At 35.3% G+C, this 22,183-nt stretch overlaps 1 protein-coding gene across 2 annotated transcripts in view; it reads left to right on the top strand.

The window, feature by feature from the left end:
- The window catches only part of VTA1 (vesicle trafficking 1), a 39,669-nt gene that overhangs the window by 4,128 nt on the left and 13,358 nt on the right, over positions 1 to 22,183 (top strand). For both annotated transcript variants that reach the window (XM_075707111.1, XM_075707110.1), the window contains exons 2-5: positions 10,094 to 10,188; positions 13,362 to 13,489; positions 14,156 to 14,231; positions 19,119 to 19,230. In XM_075707111.1, the coding sequence (XP_075563226.1) occupies positions 10,094 to 10,188; positions 13,362 to 13,489; positions 14,156 to 14,231; positions 19,119 to 19,230 (411 nt within the window). The remainder of the gene's footprint in view (positions 1 to 10,093; positions 10,189 to 13,361; positions 13,490 to 14,155; positions 14,232 to 19,118; positions 19,231 to 22,183) is intronic.

Genomic DNA, 22,183 nt, shown 5'->3' with positions numbered 1-22,183 from the left:
GGTGAAAGGAAAGTAAGTGACTGGTGGTCAGTAAAATAACTGTCATCTTAAAAACTTACATGAGTGACTGTTTGACTACTTTGAGATGTTATTTTGCAAACACAAGGAGGCAGGCTTTGATAAAAAAACGTCTGGCCTGTGTAATAACTAAAGAAATTATATCTCTAACCATGCCATAGGCAGTTCGACTCAGAAGTTATTTTTTGAAAAATTGCAAGGTTTGAGAGGTAGTTTTTCTCTTTGTTTAAAGCAAGATTTTCCTCAATAGCTGTTATTTCAGCCTTTCAGTAGTGTTAAGTTCTTTTCAAAGATGATGGGTAGTTTACTTTATATGTCTGTACTTACTGGCCACTGATGTTCTAATTCAAAAGTATTGAGAGAATGTAGTGAGTTGCCAGAAAAGCATTGATGTTTCATGATGTGTACCTTCCTAACACAAAACAGTGTTTGGATATCCAGTGAATGCAACATGAAAAAATATTTTAGTAACTTCAGAAAAGCAGGGCTATAATGATTTTTGCTTTAAAGTCTGCTAAACATCAGAAAACAGTCATGTGAGATCAGTAGACATGATTGGTTTAAAAAAAGGTGTGAAGAAAATCTACAATTTTCAAATTCTTGAGATAGAAAAGGACCAGAGAAATCCTTCTGAAGGATCTTACTATTGTGTTGACCTTTCTGGTTTTTGTGGGATCAAGCAGGAGAGAAAAGCAAAAGAGACAATTTTTTTTCTACAACTAGTTGACAACCTCTGGAATCAAAAGTCATTCAGCTTTTAACAGAAATACCCATCTGTTAAATGTGACTGGCTTTTTACTTTCAAGTTTAGTCTGACATCCATGAAACAAGCTTCTCACTGCATACCGATTATAAGTTGGTTTGTTTTTTTTTTAAAATTAAAAAAAAGACAAAAAATAAAGTTCATGGCCTGACTCAGAACTTGGGAAATATAGTTACTGTGTAATTTTACAACAGAAATACTGTTAATTTTTTACTGATCCTTGCTCAAAGCAGAGGACTAATAACAGACAGATATTTTAATCAAGCTTTTAATTTATTCAACTTTTTATTGTATCTTGATGCATTTTGAATGACTAATTTAGAAGATGCATGTAATTCAGAAGTAGTAATGGAAATAAAAGTAACTGGTATTTGCTGTATTTCACTGCAGAGGTTCTGCACATACTGACTTCTTTTACTGGGACACTGTAGAATTGAAATGCATAAAATAATGTTCTTATTCCTAATCTAACAAGATCAAATTTCTGAGCTTTCCATTTTAAATATTCATTTTTTGTGCTAGTTTTATATAACCCATTTGTAAAAGCACATTTTCCATATTCTCATATTGCTGGTGGCAGAAAAGAGTGCTACTAATACTACAAATTATTTAAAGCCTATTATTAGAGATTACATTCTGAAGAATAGATTTAATCTGTTCTTTAGTCAGGATAAATTAATTGAAATGGTCAAATATTTAAGAAGTAGATATCCATTTCATACAGTACTGTGAGACTTGTTTTGATTGTGCTATGAGTATAAACTAAAAGTATTTCTCCATTTCTTTTTTTTGCTGTGCTTTCTATTTTTTCTGTCTTCAGTCTTAGCTTGTTTGCTCTGATTTGTTGCAAAGATTTGTCAGTGGGAAAACTGTGCTTTTAAAACTCTGGTTTGTGGAGACAGAAAAACAGAAGTGATTGGAATAACAAAGATAAATCCATAAACCCCACAGTCCTCAAAGCAAACTGTGGGCAGAAGCAAAAATTAAAGATGATGTTAACTACTCTGCAGTGGTTTTGGCACTTGCTTTGATTACATAGGTAATATTTAAAAATAACCTGTTCTGACAGAGATAGGAATTAGAACATAAAATAGAACCAAGTGTATATCAGAGATTGAAACTTTATTTCTGAGGTATGTGTATTTGTATAAAACTCCTAAAGTTCAATTGTACGGTGTAAATATACTGACATGCATTTTTTCCACCATATAATTCAGAGGTTTTTGGTGGATCTTTATTCAACTTGAACCTCTGGAAGTAGAATTAAGAACTGTCTTTTCCTGCCCGAGGTTTGCTGCTGCTTCTGAAGAAGGAATGCATCAATATCATCATTCCTAATTTGCAGAATCACAGAATCATTGAGGTTGACTGAAACTTTGTACGTCACCTAGTCCAATCCCCTGCTCAAAGGATGATCACTAGTGCAGGTTGGTCAGGACTGTACAGGCAGCTTGTGAATATCCCCAAGGATGGAGACTCCACAGCTGCTGGGAGCAACCCTTTCCAGTGTGTGATTATCCTCATAGTAGAAGATTTTTCTTATGTTTAAATAGGATTTCCTGTATTTCATTTTGTGCCCATTGCCTCTTGTCCTGTCACTGGGCACCACTGAGAAGGGTCTGGCTTTATCTTCACTCCCCACTACCCCTCCCCACGTCAGGTATTTATGCACATTGGTAAGACCCTCTGAGCCTTCTCTTCTCAAGACTAAACAGTCCTAGCTTTCTGCCTCCCCTGGTGTGACAGATGTTCCTAGCACTTCTTCATCTTTGTGGCCCTTCCTGTGTGTCATGTACTGGGAGCCTGGAACTGGACCCAGCACTCCAGGTGTGTCATGCCAGTGCTGAGTGGAAGGGAAAGATCACCTCCCTCAACCTGCTGGCAATGCTTCTCCTAATGGATGCTGTTAGCAATTAAGGTCAGGACTGCACTTTGGAAACTTATGTCAGGTCATGCTAATCTAGGGTGCTTTGTTTCACCTCATGGAGTAGTTTGAGAACATGAAATAGGTTTCTTCCAGTTTAAACCAAACTGGAGAGTGTTCCACAGGAGTGCTTCAGATTTGTGCTCTAATCAATACAAGCTGGTTTATCCGCATGACCATAATTAATCCAAAGTAGCTGCCTTATCCTCCTGTTGCCTTCTTGAGATCTCAATTACTATAAATCCTACAGTTAAGGTAGTTCTTCTGTTTTAATTAGAAATATTTAATTTTCTTTATTAGACTATAGAGACAAGCTTTGAAAAATACTGGGAGTTTAAATACTGTGCAAAAGCTTAGAAACCTATGAATTCCACATATAGAGCTCTTAGTCAAATTTTACAAGACCAAAATTGGTCCTTAAAACACACTGAAGAATGGCAGTGTGGAATACTGAGTGATTTCCTAGGATTCATAAGATATTATTACATTACTTGTTTTATCATCTATCCTTAATAATTACCACTCTTGTAATTGCAAATTTTGTTTCACCAATTTAGGTTGTTTACAAGTTGCTGTTCTTCAAATTTCAGTGAATTCTAATGTAATTTACTGTAACTTTCAGTAATTTTAAGAAAGAGACGTTTTACTTGAGATAGTTTTGACAAAGTTTGTCTAGCATGTAACATAACCTTAAAATATACTGTTATCAATCCATTTTCCTCTATAGGATTTACAATACTGTGAAAGAATCTGAGGGGAAGAGGGGGTCATGATACTATCCTTTTTTTGGTTTGAGTTTCTTAATTAAATTTGCATGTAGTCTGCCGCCCACTTTTGTCTCAGATTTTTTTTTTTCCTTGCGTTTCTCCTTAAACTAATTTTACTTGAAAATAAATATTTTAATTTGTTTTATCTGGAATGTTTCAGATTTTGAATTGGTGCTGTCGTCCTAATGCTTACCTTGTCTTTTGCCAGTTTCCTTCAGAATCATAGAATGAAGAGGAGGTATCAAGCCCTTTGAAGTTTGTTTGTCAGTGCTATTAAATCTGTTTTTAAAAGTCTTTGAATTCCGACGACTTTGACTTAGCCATGTAGAAATAGCATATATTTATGATCCACATGCAGAAATTACGTGAAGTATGATACATTAATGAAAGCAAAAATAATTTTTATTTTTATTTGCAGATGCATTTTTTATGAAACCAGGTTTGCAGCAGTTTGAGTACAATCCAATTTAATGTTTTTGTGTCCCTTGGCTTCCCACATTTGTATTCCAACCGTTGTCTTCATGTACCAAGTAGTTAACAAACATTTTTCTGTCAGTGGTTTGACAAAGGGAAGAGGAAGGTGTAGAATATGAATGAGTAATAAATTATGGCCTGAAAAAACTTTCATCTCTTAATCAGAATCAAAATATGGCTAAAGTTTATAGCAATGTTTTTTGTTGCTGTTTAATGTCAATTTGCTACCATTAAATCTCAAAAATATTCCAGTTACTAATGATTTTTTTTTCTGTACTAGAGAATTAAATACATGTGGGGAAAAAAAACTGCATTCTGTTGATCCTTTTAGACCAGGAAAAACAAAGATGGATAGTAGGACAGAATTTAGAAGATAGAATCAGCCTATTGTGCATGCTTGCTGGCTGGAACTTTTGTTCTCCAGTATTTTTACTTGGCACGGAATTAATTTAAAATGGGAGTGAGGGGAGTTTCAGTTGTTATCCAAACATAAATCTGGAATAACTTACTGTGTATTAGGAATGAATGCCTGGCATATACTAAAGACAAAATACTCTGAAATTGTGCTGTGTATTAGCAAAGGAAAAATAACATGGTGTTACGTGACATAAATAAAAGCAGAGAATTTTCGGTAAAGCTCACTGTATAATTCCTTCCAGCACACCCACACTTAGTATTTGCTGAACAAAGATTAAGGGCAACAAATCAAGACATAAATTTTGTAGTTGTCTTGGCTAAAGATTTTTCTGAGAATGATTACTTGCCAAGTCTTTATGAATTTGAAGATAAATGTCCTGTCTGCAAACTGAGAGCAAACCCTCTTTTAGTTAATAATTGGCAAAACAGTTCTGTCTTCATGCATAAAAGATTACAAATTACTTTAGCTCTACTTATTAATATTTAGACATTAGCTCTATGTAGCCTCCTTTACCTCCTTAGTGCTTTACTTTATGCATATACTACTGTTGTTGGCCACACAAAAATCTTTTCTGATATTTGTTTTGGATAAAGGGGGCAAAAAATATAGATTGTATCTGTTATGAAGCCAAGCGCATAAACCAAGCTTAAAAAGAACCAATAATTGCATTCATTTATTTGTTTCCAGGTATTCCAGATCTTCATCACAAATAGTGAAGAGAGATGAGAATTACAGGTCACTTATTTCCAAGATTGTCTGCATTCTTCAAATACTTTGTTTAGGCTTTAAAAACTTGAAAACTTTTGCAACTACAATGTATGGGTTTAGTTGTCTTTTAGATCAGAATTTTCAGTACCTCAGCTTTTCACAGAGGAAATTTTTTATCAAAAGTTACCAAGCGATGGCTCCTGTAAGTCTAGTTGTTTAGTTTTACAGTATATTACTGTGGTCATTAGGGACATGCACTTTAAACATTTTTCAGTGTATAGAGAGAAGTTCTGAAGTGAAGAACTCTGAAATAATTTTGATATAAAATGGCGTCTCAACTGCAGTATTTTTAAAAGGTGAAATAATGCAACTGCAGTACAGAACACGAAGAGGATTTCTTTCTGTGGTGTCCATACCATGCAGGAGATTCACTTCTAGTTATTACAAAATTGAGCCACTTGCATTAAAGCAAAATTTTTGTGACTTAGCAAGCATATACATTCCACTGCTTTTGCAATATTATAAAAACCAGAGCAGCTGTATTTAAAGGAATGTAAATAATGAGTCTGTTTTCTTTCAGATGGGGGAGACGGGACTGAACTCATGTTACATTTGGCTTTCTCAGCAGAGATGTTGGACGCAGTAAACTTTTGGCCTCTTGCTTATGAGTTCTCTGCTACTGAGGTTACCTGTCAACATAAGCATGGAGGACAGTTCTTTGACCATTAATTGCCAGTTTAAAATGTCATTGATGATATTGACACAGGAAAATTGTTTTGCTTATTGCTGCTGAAAATTCAGTAATTAAGTGAGTTTGCCCGTTTGCTGCAAGTTAAACAGGAAAAGGACATAATAGATTTCCTTCACTAGATCAAAGCATATCTTTTAAGTTACTATCATGCATCCTTACCGTAAGTAGTATTTGTGTGATAAACTACGCACAAAAGTAAAAGATATGTAAGAGACTTCTGACATCTTAATTGGCAAAGGTAGTAGTATCAAAACCAACACAGTCTTGCAGATAGCTTTCGTATAGAATACTTGGGACATTGCAAAATTAGAGAGCAGAGAGAAGAATGACAAAAGGTGCAGACATGGAAAAACTTGTGTTTGGAACTGAATTAAGATTCTTTGCCTTAGGAACAAGACGTAATATTAATACACAAAAATGCAAAGAGTAGAACTAGCGGACACTTTTTCCTGTTGTCTGTAATAAGACAAGGGATTACTTACTGCTTTCAGATTCCCTTGCATACTGCTCTTCATACAGATAATTTCAAAAGCAAAATTGCAAAACATTAAAAGAATATTATTTTCATTTCAGTATTGTCTGTAGAGGCAATACCAAATTATTTCTCTTCATCCTGTTCTGTTTCTGTCAGAGGAATTCCTAGTTCTTTCAGTTTTTCAAGTACTTCACTTGCTGTCTGCTTGATAAGTTTAATGATTGTTGATAGAGGTTTTCAACCCCCGAGCCCAACCTTTGACTAGAGCAGCACTGCATAAAGCAGTAAGTGTGCCTAAATGTACTTAACATTTTGTTTGTCACTGCCGAGTTTCAAACACTGGAGAGTATACTTTCCTTCTGTATCTTCAGTTCATCAATTGAAACCGATGTTCTAGGAGATTTTGAGTGGTAGGGTATGGTTTGCTTTTTCTGACCTGTTTTTCATTACAATCAGGTGGTTTTATCAAAGATATTTGAATAAAGACTCTGTTGCAATCCTGAATGCTACTAGGTAGTCATGCTCTGTCAATAGCAGTTTTCACAAACGTCATACTCTTTTCTTGATCACCACTTACTTGAGAAAGAAGGAATAGCTTTTGCCCTTACCTCACTGACTGCCTCATCAGAGGCTTGTTTCTGGGATGGTTTTGTTGTGCGGTACTCCTTTCAAACATATTACTGTATGCGAAGAAGTGAGTATGCAAAAATTCTGAACTTTGAAAGTTCTTAAAGATTGCAGTAGACTCTCTTGTTAGGGTCACTTAAGTGTGCTTTGACCTTTTACCAGTTAATAAGATCATGCAGGAAATCTCCTTTCCAATTTATATAGATGTTGATACAAATCAGGGTTTGGTGGCTAGATGTGGTAACTGTCTTGTATAATCAATTGTGTGGTCCAGCAATGTAATTGCTGTGACAGGTGCAACACGTCTAATCTTAGTTCAGGTGACATTAATAGTCTGTAGGATGTCTCTGTTCATAATATCTGTAGAGCTGCTGCTTAGAGCACCTTCATGTTTTCTTGACAGTCTATGTACGCTTTGGGTAATAGTCCTTCAATCTTGAATGACCTGAGGACTCTTGGGCACCTTGGTCCCAGAGTCTTTTGTTAGCAGGAAAGTGGTGTTGGTATGGAACATTGCTTGATGCCACCTGCAGAGTAAATTTATATAGAGACGAGAGAAACATGTTTCTTATCTGTAACTGTTGTTCTCTGACCTGTGTTCTCTGTGTGTTCAAGACTTGCTGTCCTGCGTTTGTTCATTGGAATGCCTGAAGGAGTGTTCAAGTTTTTCTCAGTCTCTGAAATCCTAAGTGGGGAGAGGGCTGGCTTTTTAGGGCTGCCTACATAGCATAGAGATGTCACAGTCCTGTAAATACAGCCCTTTGGATATTAACTGAGCAAAAAAAAATTATCTTGCTTTCACTATTTAAATGGATGTATTTGGAATGAATGTGGAAAAAAGCCACTTATAGGTAACAGAAGAGTAACAGTTAAGCAGATAACAAATAAGCAGATCTTTTAATGATTAAACTGAACCTCAAGACTAAAGACATTTGCAAGATTTCCATTTATATGGAAACAGAGTTCTTTTTATGTAAGTGAATTTTGGAAGAGATACGAAGGTGCATATTTCGGCAAGTAAGATAAATCTATATCCAGTAATGACCAAGGGTATTCTGAATTTATGTCACCCGAACTCATATCTCTCTAAAATCAATTTACTTTCCTCCGAAAATGTCTAATATTTGCATCTGTGAAAAAGAAATAACTGATCTAGATGGCCCATAGGTATAGTATCCATTGTGTTAATTCCTAAGTCTTACATTATTAAATCATACCATGAAATGTGTTCAGGGAAGCTTACAATCAAGTATGTACTTAAAAAAAAAATCAGTTTAATTGAAGACTGTAAGCATTAACTCCTCATCATGTGATTATGGTACTTTAATTGGCAGTAGTCTTAAATTAGTTTGAGTGCCTTAAATACACATCTCCATATCTTTTTGTGTTTGGATTTCTTTGAAATGTAATTTCAACTCTACATGTGCTGGTTTAATAATTTTTAATATTAACATGTCAGGATCCTGAAGATAAGTAAGGTGAGCTTAAGAGTACATATCAGTAATTAGCTTAATATTAGTGTTGTCACTTGATGAAACCTACATAGCATAGAACATACATAGCAATTTTTGTTAAAATTGCCATCTTTCATTTGTCATGGTCAATTGTTATAGTTGTTCATAGCCTTTATTCATTCCTGAAGTTTCGCTCAGAACTTGGTTGGTTTTTACTGAAAACTTGACTGTGAAGGTGCTAGGTCATTTTAGAAATTGTAAATGTAGAAGCAGAGAGGCATTGGAGGGCACAAGTACTTTATTTATTATTTTTGGGGTGTCTTTAAATGGTTGGGCAGCCCAATAGCTTTAACATTCAAAAAGTTTTCAGCTTTGCAGTCCTGAATAAGGAATGTACACTTTGTCTGGTTTGAATAATCAATTGTATGTGAAACATGAAATACTACTTTTAAAATCCAGAAAAATGAGTTAAATTATGATGCTCACCAGCAGATCCTAGGTAAGTTTTGTAGAGAGATCCAGTTTTATTAGGCAGACTAATAGATGGAAAAGGCAGACAAGCTTTTGAGCATATAATGATTTCTTCTGCAGCAAACATCAGGATAAGTGTAGTTTGAAAACAGTTGTGTTATATTTGTGTTTGCTGAGATAATTTGAAGGGAAAAGGCTATCTCTAATGCATAAAGAGATGCTTGGAAGGAGAGAAATAGTAAAACTATGAAGCAAGTAAGGATCACTTGCAGAACTGTGTCCTGCAGGAAGAAGTATGTTGGGGTATGCCATAACTAGCTCGTGATAATATTTGGTAGAGTTACAGCTTTTAGTTCTTAAGCTCTGCATGTGAAGGTGTTTTGTAGGACTCCCTTGGAGGACAGGAGTGAGAGTTAGTGGAATGGGGAAAAATGTTCTCTGTTTGGTTACTGAATGTTTCTGTCCATTTTCCCTTCTCTGTGTGTGTTAATCCTAGTAAATAATAGTTGTTTGGTTTTACCCACAATTTCCTGAAGCATATAAAGTTCTGCCATGCACATATCTAAAATTCATAGAATTTTGGTGGTAAAAAGCTACACTTTAATCAGAAGATGTTAAACATTCATTTTCAAGATCATATGAAAACCTGGCAATTTTACTTGCAGGGAAAGTTTAATAAAGTCTGTCTTGTCTGATTTAAAGATCAGGTTTGTGTCTTGTGTCTTTTGATGATATATATGTGTATACATGGATATAATAGATGCTTAATTCCATTTGTTAAAGTGAAGTTTTAAAGCTGGCTGGTTCCTGCTACATGAAGTTCCATTTTTGAGATATAGCTACACACTCCACACATATATAAGTCATATGAAAATTATTCATGCATAATTAGGGATAAAAATCAACTTGGAATTCCTGTTTGAGAGAGTTGCAAATGAGGATGGTGTTTATTTACAAAAGCACTTAATATTGCATCATAGTGATACAAGCAGCAATCTGAAATCAGCAGAAATACTCATTGAGAAAAATAAAGCATAAATAAAGAAAGATATCTCCTAGTATCTCTGCAGGACTGAACATATCAAGATTTTGCTGTCATTGCTCAATAGTACTGTAGTAGTACATTGTTAAACCACAAGATGAGTTTGTCTTTCAGAATGGGGGGGGGATTGCTTTGTTTGCTTATGGGTTGTGCCTTAGATAATCATTTCTGATTTTTTTGTGTGTTTTGTCTCCTTTAAAGGTCGTTTGTATGCAATGCAAACAGGGATGAAGATTGATAGTAAAACCCCAGAATGCCGTAAATTTTTATCCAAACTTATGGATCAGTTGGAAGCTGTAAGTAGAATTTATTGCTCTTCTCTAAAATGATTCATGATGGTACTTTAATTTTTATTTAAGCTTCTGCAAATACTATCTTTCCTCTGTCATCAGTCATTGATGCAACTATTCTGCATGCAGGCATACTGTATGAATTTATGTTGTATGCAATAAATTGGCAGAAGGATTAAAAGGAGATAAAGCTATATGTCTATGTATGTTTATATGTATGTATGCATGCACAACCAACTGAAATTTCATACAGCAGACGTTTGCTGTAAGGTTTTGTCTAGACAACATGAATTACAATACTTTATACATACATATTCTCATAAGAAATCATAATTCATTATGAAATAAATGCAGAAGTTTTAGAAGACTTTTTTTATTGATTTGTCTTTGATTCCTTGAAGTCTGTGAGAGTTGTTTTCACTGCTGTAGGACTGGCTAGCCTAGGCCTTGGTGCTTTTGAAATTTTTGACCTAAACTGTTGTACCCAGGGAGTTCCTTGAAACATTCTGTAAAAGATAAGGATACTTTTGATCGTGTCCTCTGTTGGAGGTTGGGGATCTTATACTGTGATTTTTTTGTAAGCACAGTCTTATCTGTGTGGGTAGGAGATAGATATGCCACGTTCTTTTGAGTGGACCCGATAGTATTAAAAAGCAAACAACCTTAAATAGAACAGAGTTAAAGAAAGGTAAAGTCATTGTACAGATGGTCAGTTTAAGTTCAGGAGCCATTTATGTTCGTATGCTGTAGTTTTCAATAGTCTCAAAGGAAATGTGGATTTTTAGGTTTAAGTGCTTATTTGGAAGCAGAAAATAACATTGAAAAATGAAGCAGTGGTTCTTTTTGTGTTCAGTATTAATGATTCCATCCAAAATCTAGCCATAACAATGCTTGAAGAGTTTGTATGAAACTACTGCAACAGCCTTCAATTCTTCAGAAAAAAAAAAAAAGAAACATGAATCATTTGTCTTTTATTCATACCTTGTGCTACTTGCTATGTTTTATCTCTGATTTTGTAGCAATGGAAAATCTAGTGTACAGTGACTTCTTGGTGTGTTATTTCATCAAATTTTAGCATCTATAATGGGTCTGATTTTCATGCTCAAAAGGGAAGAGAGGTGGCAGGAGGGATGAGATTAAAACTCTGAAAAATTTTCCTCTTCATTCCCTAATAAATTGTTAAATTTATTTGATCCCTTGTGGTACTGCGGCAACTGATCTGTCTGCGGTGTTCAGTTACACCTTTTGTTTCAAATTTGGAAAGACTAGAAAACCAGAAAAAAACCACAGTTTCATCTTTTGGTTGCTGGTAAGATTGTCTGTGTGACAACTGATGCTCAGGCATTGAAGTTCCTTCTACATAGCCAAGTGGTGGAAGGGTGGAGAGAGCACTTCTAAGCAGATCTAATACAGCATTTTGGGGGCTAGGAAGCTTGGGTATGTTGAGAAGTTGGACCTCTGCAGTAATTCAATAGCAGCCATTTTCAGTCTGCCCTTAACCAGCAGGAGGCACAAAGGGGTGCTGCAGGTCTGTGCTGAATGTTTCTCACAGCTTTCTGTGTGTTGCCACAACTGACTGTTTTAGAGGTTAAGACAGAATCTTAAAACCAATCCTGAACTCTATAATAGCAAAGAATAAAACAGTGTAGATACATCTGGAAATTACCAGATGTGTTCTTTGCAAGAAACTTCATAATACTTCAAATATGTGAATTAATTAAATACAGTGATTTTGTACCCAAAATGCATGTTTCTGTCAGAAATATTTTTACATATGATTATGGTGTTTTGCTTTTCCAATAGGTAACTGTTTCATTTAAATGTTTTTAGTAAAATTAAACCAAATTCGCTTGATTTTATGTTCAAATTATGAATCATCATTTAAAACATCAGTACTGCTGTACTGAATCACAGATTGTGTGAAGAGTAATTTCAGAAGTAAACAACTTGGTTAACTTCAACATTTTTAGAAGCATATGTAATTGAGTGTAAGGTGTATATATAGGCTGGTGATATATATAAACAAATCATTTTCTTCCTCAGTTAACTTCATTGTTTCATTTCACTTACATATCTTGCAAGGTACAAATTGTGGTACACTCACAAGAAAAACAATTACACTTCATAAAACAGAAATGCTTTTTGTACTATGTGGATTATGAGTTTGACGAAAGTCTTCAAATGTAAAGTTCTCTTCGGAAAGTTTATATTTCACTACTGAAATCAAGTAACCTTTCTGGCAACGTTCTATGTATTAAAGTTGGCAGCAATCTAAAAAATATGGAAATGCAGCCTGCATGATTAAACTTTCTTCACATGCACAGTGAAAAGTAACTGCCATTCAGAGATTGTTTTTAAATCTTTTGGCAAAATAAAGGCTGCAGATTAGTATCATGCAGTGTTCTGGTTTTGTTCTCTAAGGATAACCTGAGATTTCCTTATTTGCTAACAGTAAGCCTATTCAGAAGCTGTAAATCCACCTGTTGTAAGCTGTTAGAAGGTTATTTGCTTTACTGATTTTTATTAGGAAATCTGAGGATTCTTGTACTCTAACGTCTTTGAAAAGAGGTCTTTGAATTGCAGTACACTGCTTACACTGAAAATTCCAGTAAATCCATAGGTCACTAGACCAGTCAAGGTAGGGCTCAGACGCTTTGAAAGATGTAATGAACTGCAGTGAAATAACCTTACAAGAGGGAAGATACATGATCACTCTGACACACAGTATCTTTATAAAGCATGCATTACTTTATCAATTGAACTGTGTTGAATCCTGATGCAGGCTTCAGTGCTTGGTCTTTCGGATAGTAAGGGGAAAATACCTGTAGCTATTCCTTCACAATATTGTAGTTGTGTTTATTTTTAACATTTTTTTTATTTTGGTTTGGGTTTTTCTTAAGTATTTGTGGTTGAAGATGGTATTCAGAGCTACTTATTCATAATGTTTCTCCCTCCAAAAGAATGTGCTTTCTCTTTAGCATGCGACTTTTAGTATTTGTTATGTTAGAAGCTGGAGATTTGTAAAATAATTAAAGCATTTGTGTGTTGTTTTTTGGTTGGTTCTTTTTTTTAAATTGTACTTGGCTTTGTCTAAATCAGCAGCTTCTTGTATTTGAATTAGATTGCAGAATTTCTAGGGTCTAATAAGGTAATGAATGTATTTTTTTCAACTTTTTCAGATGAAAAAGCAATTTGGTGATAACGAAGCAATTACTCAGGAAATTGTTGGTTCTGCTCATGTGGAGAACTATGCTTTGAAAATGTTTTTGTATGCAGACAATGAAGACAGGGCTGGGCAATTTCATAAGTAGGTGAAAATCTTTGGTTTTGTTCTCTGAATTAAGATACTGGTCAGGAAATTTGAATTTCCAAATTCTCTTTAATTTGCCTGGAAACAAGAATTGTGCTTTTCGCATTCATTTCTCTTTCAGAAAACTTGATTTGTTACTATTTTTATGTCTCTAACTTCACACATTAACTGGTATTATCCTTGTGTTCTTTAGGAGGTTGCTCACCTGCTGGCAAGCCTTCTAAAACCCCAGGCTAATACAGAGGTTGGCATCAAGCATGTTACAGTTTTTACTGTCCAGTGATATTAAAATATTTGTGATGATACATTATCTGGTTTGATTTACAGCAATTACTACAGCTTGATGACTTTGCTAGGCTTTTTCTAAGATAATATAGGATGTCCTATGTGCTGTATTGAACATTCTGAACTAGAAACTAAGTGTAGAACAGATGACCAGCTTTAAAAAATACTGAAAACTTTCTGCATAGTAGTCAGAAGACTAGCTAATATATTGCTAAATTTAAACACTGTGAAGTAACTTCTGTAACATCAGATTAAAAGAAAAAAAAATTACAGATGATTGGCTTGACATAAGCCAGTATGATCTAAAATGCCAACTTCTGAAATGTGATCCTGAAAGACTGACATTACCAAGTTAGTGAAATGTTTTCTTTTTTACAGAAACATGATAAAGTCCTTTTATACTGCAAGTCTCCTGATAGACGTTCTAACAGTATTTGGGGAGCTCTCTGAAGAGGTAAGTGTTAGGGATATCAGTGTATTATCTGATTGCTTTTCCTAGCACAGGTGCAAACTACTGTTTTTAGTTCTGTAAAGTTGTTTTTATAATTTGTGAATATGAACTTCAAAGAACATAGGTTCTAGTTATGTAGGCAAATACATCTTAGTAAGTCATAAGGAATTGTGCTAAGTATTTCAAATAAATTATATGTGAAATACTAGATAACTGTTACCTATTAGAAGATGCTTCATGACTTAAATATCAGTTAGAAATGCAAAGTCTGATTATTACTGAGGGACACAGCATTACAGTGAGCAAGTAGGAATGATTATAGGGAAAAATGATGCAAGGTTCCTGGCTTTTTCCACCTTCACTTTTTTCACCCTGCAAGCAAGAGCTTTAGTGCTAGTAAATGAGGTGGAATTGAGTACAGCTTTAGTTAGAACAGCTATTTTTGGTTTTAAAACTTTTTTTGGCTTCAAAATATTTTTGGCTTTAAAACCCCACTTTTAAAGGTGATAAGTTGGAAGAATATGAATTTACTTCATGAAAAATGCCTTGCTATTTGGCCAGAAGATGAATGTTTTAATTAAAAAAATTATCTACTGAAGTAACTAACACAGTGCTCTTTATGGCAGGTAATTTTTTAATCAAACAAGCATTCCAGAATTGGCTGAACAAGATCATGGTTACTTTTATTAAGGCACACCAGAATAATCTCTTGATCTGTTGTTATAAAACAAACTTTTCTATTAGATGCATACCCAGCTGCTCTGTTATTCATACGCCACAGAAGAATTAACCTCAGATATAGAAGAGCAGGTACTCTTAATAAAGTATTCCTCGTTCTCAAAATGAGAAGTGAGATTTCCTTGCTAAATTAACTGAATGAGAAGTTAATTCTGAAAATGTGTTGGTATAGTTGATAACTTCTGGAAAAGAAAAAAAAATTAGAGAAAGCTGCTACTGACTCATTAATACAAGTTTCAAAGATTGTTAGATGAAGGTTGAAATGGCTGGAAAAATAAATAAGAAACAGCAACAACACTAAACAATCTGAGACAAAATCAGCCAGTGCTGATCACATAAGTGTGAGTATGTCTCGGGACACCTAAATCCATGCAGGTAATCTACAAATATTTTTTTCTCACATGCATCGGTGTTAATAGGCTTCCACTCTTACACTAGTAAAAGTGCCTTAGAAACCAAAAGTTTTGCTACTTTGCAGGCCCATAACAAGCCCGTGGTTGTGTTGGTCCCAAACTATTCCATGCCCTGCTTGGAAATCACAGACTTGACATCCTGGATGTAAATCGCCTATCTGATAAGCGCGCCTAACGTGCAGGCACATTTGTTCAGTTTAAAATGCAGTCGCCGTGGCTACTTTCATTTGTAAATATTGGAAGGAAGGTAAAAGAATGGTTTTGGTAGTGGTGCACTTCTTGTATGCTATGACTTATAGGAATGTAAGTGTAGCTGTTAAAGATAGGTCTTGCCTAAGAAGAACAATTGGCCAAGTGTTCTTGCAAGATTCTACATCTTCCATAGCCTGAGACTGCACCAATCTACAATTTTCATCTGTCAAGAGGTGCAAGTAAGATTGTTCTGTCATGTGTTTGCTTAAAACTGGCTGCTTTGCACCCTGACGTCCTTTAAAATATCAAATAGTAATGGTTCCTAGAGCCAGAGAGTGAATGCATGTTGAATTGGACTGAGAAGATGATCATCTTAGACTGTAGGAATCCAGTGCACAGGGCAGTGCATTGATTCGGTAACTCCTCAGAGGTCCTGAAGCAATCCTTCGTGTAGATGGAAAAAACTGTTACAAATGTCAATGTGGACTGCTAGCAGTGGTATGTTTACTACTGAGTGGGGTGGGGGGTGGGGATTGATGCTGAAAGGACAGAAGCACTTTGTAATTGGAAAGAAGCAGAATTGCCTCATTTTGATTGTTTAATCAGTGAAGATGAGGTTAAAATAGAGTGTACAATAAATACAGCAGAAGGTTTGCACTTCTGGCTAGCATCATTACATTTCAACAGTTTCCTTATCCAGTGTCACATGAAGGAATGATGGGACAAGTATGACATGTGACCGTCTTAGACTTTTGCAGAAGCTTTTGTTAGCCTGAAGTAACCTCAGCCTGACACCTGGTTATGTAGTAAGATGATCTAAATGTTCTATCCATTCATATTATTCAGACCATCTGTGTGCCTTTTCACTATGTAATTGCCTTCATATGTATGGAATATCAACTATTAAAAGGGTTTTAAATCAACAGCAGAAGGCATAGAAGGCAGATACTTGACAGCTAAAATCCGAAAATGGGTATTGTAAATAATATGTATATTTTTAATTGGCAAGTGGTTGATTATTGGGTAATATGAATGGATTGTGTCACAGGAAACAGCGGATGTTCCGTATCTCAGTATTAGAACTAGGCAAAAGGATTTTCTGGAAGACACGTTTTCCAAGACACAGCTTACATCAGATCAGTAAGAAGCTGTGTGATGGTAGTGTTATTTTCATTTACCTTAGTAGTAATGTTCATACAGTAGGGCAGCCTTCCAAAAAGGGACAGCAATGCATATTAAAAACAAACTAAAAGCAACAAAATTTAGGTTCTCAGTTCTGGAAGGATAAGCTTTGCAGTTGGGATGCATAATGACACACATCAAACACTCTTTGTTCCCTTTTCCTCTCTCTGTCCAGTGTTTTGGGTTTTTTTGGCTCATTCTTAAATACACTTTCCAAGAGGCACCAGCAGCCTGGCTGAGGGGCTCAGCCGTGTCCTGTGGTGGGTCCGCTGGAGCTGGCTATGTCTGGCAGAGAGCAGCCCTGGCCTCCCCTCACAGATGCCACCCCTGCCGCCCCCAGTTGCCAGCACCTGGGCACGGACACCTGATACAACAGCATCTTCACACTTTATTGAGAAATAATTGTGGTATTAGAACAGAAGGGAGATGTATGGGCTGTTAAGTCTTGTGTAATGTTCTTTTCTAAAAGTACCATACTCTGGATGTGTATTTCTGCATTTTGTGGCTTCTAGTGTGCTTGTGAATGCTAAAAGAATTAATCTGTAACACTACCTGGACAGGAAAGATTATTAAAATAAAGTAACAGAAAGCCATGTTTTCCAATTGTACTTTTCCTTTCTGAGGTATAGTGAAGGCATTTTAATAAATCTGGCATTTTTTCTGGACAGCATTTTGTTTGTGCAAATGAGGACCATATCTTTCTCGTGGGTGGTGTGAGCATCCTGGTGGATAACAATGTATTAAATATGAGCAAGGGAGCTTGCTGGAGATATTCATTATACTGTCACTTTCTACCCTGTTCTAGATGATTCTAGTGCAATAGACTTTGTCATGTACAAATTTGAATTTAATTTTAATTCTCAAAAACTTTGGATGTAATTTCAGTCAGGACTTTTAAAAAGACAGGTTATTCTGTCTACCTCAGTTTCCAAACGACTTTACCTGTGATTGTTACTGTGGAAATTTGAATTCACCAGTACCCTGCAGGTGATGATGTTGATGTGAAACACACTACCAACCTGTATTGTTCACTTGGCCAAATTATTGCATTCATCCTTCCATATTTCTCATCTCTGTTTATATTCAGCCTTGTTCCTTGAAATATATTACCTCATAACTGTCAGAACTGGTTATTTCTCTTACAACTTTTGACAAAGTAGTTCATTTGCATAATCAGTTTAAGTTTTCTCCTAACAATTGAGAACTCTTCCTGGATTAAAAACGCTATTGTAACAGTCCCAGGAGATGTAAAGTGGGCAATCTTCATTTCATGTTTTTGGCATATTAAAGTTGTATCTAAGAACAGTAAAGTGTAGTTTAAAAAATGAAATGGAAAATCTCAAAATAGTTGAGATTGAAATTTATTTCAATCACTCATGTTTTGTGAAAAGAAGAATTTATGAAAACCCAGGTGAAATGCTTTTCCTCAATTCCTTTTTCCCAGAAACTGAAAATAGTGAAAAATCATGTTGATTTTCCTTAAATACTGAAGTTATGGCCGCCTTTTTTCAATTTCAAACTCTTTCTGTGGAAATAGAAATGGAATCAGAAAGACAAGAAGCAGATTTCTCTTCTCACTGCTATTGCTTCATATTGAGACCATTTCAGAAAATGAGAGTTGGCCAAAAATTATATTGACTGTCAATATAGTAATTAATTTTTTGAGAAGTATTAATATTTTTTCTAATAACTGAACTATTAAACTTGTCATTAACAGTTTATTTAAAGTCGTTATTATCATAACCCCTTGCTCTGCAGGTAGTTTGTGTATTGCTAAAGTCCTTCATCTGATTTTTAGCTATGTTGTGAAGATATTAAATCAAAATATTGTATAACCTAGAACACACACCACATTAATCTGTGACTATGGCAGCCTTTCTGTATTCATGCTTCTAAATACATTTTTAAAATGTGAAATAATGTAATATTGTTATATTATTGATCAGCAGGAGTAGCATTTTAAGTTTCAGATATTTAAATCTAAAGTAAATAATCATCTAAGTTTATGGAGGTAGAAAGTTTTCTTTATTATTTCACATCAGTAATTACTACACAGTGCTCTGTCTTTCACACTAGATGGTCCTGATGTAATTTATTTCCTTTTCCTGACATGCTGCACTAACTGAAGATCTCCACATTTTCCTTTTGTACTGAGATCCTGTTAGAGCTGTTCTTTTTATTTTTTTTTTTAATTCACTGTTTAATTTCACGTGTTGTTTATCTTTAAAGGGGTGTCAAATGATGGCAGAGAAAGCAGTTGATTTACTATCTCTTCTCAGGGTGGAAAACCTGCTTATGTTTGTTTTTTGAATGCATTAATTCGCAGAAGTGAGTGGTTAAATGGCTGGCCTTTTCCCTTCCCCAGAACGCCCAGCACAGGAAGTATGCCAGGTGGAAGGCAGCATACATTCATAACTGCTTGAAGAACGGAGAGACTCCTCAGCCAGGGCCTATCGGAATGGAAGGAGAGAGCTTCGGTATGTGTTTCCCTTTTCTTTTTAAAAGAGCAAAGGGCTGGGCCAAGACCGAGATGGTGGTATGCACCGTTCTTCAGGGAGCATCCCACAGGAACCACAGCTTCCCTGTTTAATGTTCCATTCACGATGGGCCGCCTTCTGCTTTTTCTTCTCTGCTTCTCCTACTGTTATTTTTATTGGACTTTACTACTTGATTGACTTATTTAATGAATTTTCTTTTCCTTTCCTGTGTAGAGGAGATTAATATTTTGAATACAGCTACTCTCTAAGAAGGCATTGTCACCTTTGGGCCAGAACTATGCATTTGCAGTAGTATATTGTTTGAGAGTTTTCTATTGTCTTCCAAATGTGAACTGGAGAACATGGCATACAAGGTGAAGTTAAGTGGGCCTAAGGAGAGTTCTTATTGCTGTCTTAAACTTTACCTAATGGGAGAGTGTAGAGAAGATCTAAGCCAGACTCTTCTTGGACGTGCGTAGTGATACGGCAACAGGCAATGGACGCAGGTTGCAACGAGGAAAATATGAATTAATTATTAGGAAAATAATTGTCATCATGAATGTGGTCAGATATTGAAAAGAGAGTCCAAGAGATGTTACGGAATCTCCATCCTTTGAAATATTCGAAACCTGACTGGACAGTCCTGGGCAACTAGGGGTTTGTACTAGGTAATCTCAGGAGGTCATAGGTCCCTTCCAACCTCAGCTGTTCTGTGCCTGGAGCAGCATGATCTGTGTTAGCACTGCTACGAGTGAGGAATTGGACCAGATAACCTGCAAGGGATCCTTCAGCCTTTTCATGATTCTTGAAAAAATTCATTCAGTTTTATATGGAAAAGAGAATGCATGGGTGGAAAGGGGAGAGGGCCAGATAAGAGTGCTTCTGAGGTTCGGATTTAGCCAAAAAAGTCTGAAAAGTGGCTCTCCACAGTGTAATCTCCTATCATTTCTATCTCCTGGCCACCATTACATTTAAAAACAAAAAAAAATTATAAAATACATAATCAACTTTTTTTTAATGAGAATGTGTACCAAACAGCTATCCCTGTTTATTGGTTAGCCTTTATTTTGTTAAAAGTAAAGAAAAATGTCTAAAAGCCTGGGTGCCAATTATAACTTCTTTGCAGTTTCCTGGGTAAAATACTGTTGGGTATTAATACTCTAGAAACACTGCAACATAACTAAATTCAAGTATTTGTGAATAAATAATGCGTATGATACAATTTGATTTCCAAGCTACTGGTTTATTGTTGTTATTATGCTTTCCTTACCTAAAGATGCCCTACAGACTAAAACACTGGAATGGCTATCTTACCCACTGAAATATGCTCCAATCTAGGCACAGCTATATTTGAAGTGAAACATCAGCAAACGAATTTATTCTTCAGCATACAATCTTTTTCAAGGCAGTTTTCTCAACTGCTGGTGCAGCTGTAGCGAGAGGTATGATGCAAGTCGGCTGCAAACATCACCACATCTTTGTAGGTCAAATTACACCACTTTGATAATTTAATGGAGAAGACAACACATGGGAAAAAATCTTTTGTTATAGTGAATGTAATGAATAGCCCAATTAAATATTTCTAGCTTTAAATGAGTGCTCATTAGTGCTCTGGCTCATAGCATGGTAATGCTTACAAAGCTCACCTGTTTATGTGAAGTCAATTATGAATTATAAACAATTGCAAAAATAGAATTTCTAAGCAAAGCTTACAGAGCTTTTGCTAAAAATCTCTGTATGCAGCTTGTGTAGAAACAATAATTGTTCCTCAGAAGCAACAAATAGGCCCTTTCTTCATTTTATTGATGTGGAGGCAAAGGTACATGACATGCTCAAGGCTGCAAAAGAAACTGTTGTAGGAGGGAAAGTACTATTCATTGCAGGTCATTACAAGCGGTAGTGTCAATAGGTGAAGACTGTTGCTTTCATTAACGAGTTATGTCTACATAAAACTTAAAAGGGATGCAAATGCCGAGTGAACCAAAATTTTAACATCCTCCTTGATAGGGAGCCTGCAATATCTATAATTTGGCAATATCTGCTTATTTGTTGAATTGTATTTCATGTAGTAAGAGAATTTCTCACACTCTTATTTTCTGAGGAATTAAATGAAAAATACTTTTTTATGTTTATTTTTGGAAATTAACTCCATAGTGTAGGTGTCCATAATGCTTTACACAACCAAGACAAAAATTTTATGCAAATCAATTTTTATTAGATGAATCAGTAAAAAAAGTGTCAAATCTTACTTTGTGCATCATAAGAAGAAAAGCAGCATTGTTTGAATGTACGGCTGGACCTTCCCCATTCCTTTCTGCTTGCTCATTTTCTTCCTCCGCTTGCAAGTGGAAAAAGTCTGTTTAAACAGAGTGAAACTAGGTCTCTGTAGCTTGGCAAATTACCATTTTTTTCCAAAGTGTTATTTTCTTTGTGATTCTTGAAAACCATACTGTAACTCTTGGAGATGTTTTTACAGTAACATAGGCATGCTTTATACAGCTCTGCTGTTGGATTTATGGATGCTTTTGTCAGGATGCCACCATGGAAACCTTAAATGACATGCTTGATTTATTAATGCAGTTGGAATACAAGTCCTAGAGTACACATAAAGGTCACTTAGCAGTAGCCCTAGGTCATCGAACAAGATTTTATACTAATGGAAAAAAATTAAAAATGTAATTTCAAATATGAAAAAGTTCCTAAATGGTCATGGTATAGCCATAGTAAAATACATTAAATGTCACCAATTTTATTGCAATATATAGTATGTATTCTACATTTATATTGCAGAAGTCCAGGAAACCTTTATAGTCCCAACTAGTAGAAAGAACAGTGTATGAAAAGTTGATGGATTTTTGAGACCATTTCTCAATGTTGTGGAAAAAAATACACCTTTTTTTTTTTTTTTTTTAAAAAGCAGTGTTCAAATAGAACCTTACATTGTGCCTCTGAG

This window comes from Pelecanus crispus, chromosome 3, assembly GCF_030463565.1.
Source record: "Pelecanus crispus isolate bPelCri1 chromosome 3, bPelCri1.pri, whole genome shotgun sequence".
NCBI classification, from domain to species: Eukaryota; Metazoa; Chordata; class Aves; order Pelecaniformes; family Pelecanidae; genus Pelecanus; species Pelecanus crispus.
Note: the sequence above shows the minus strand (reverse complement) of the source record. Positions and strands in the feature narration are given on the sequence as shown.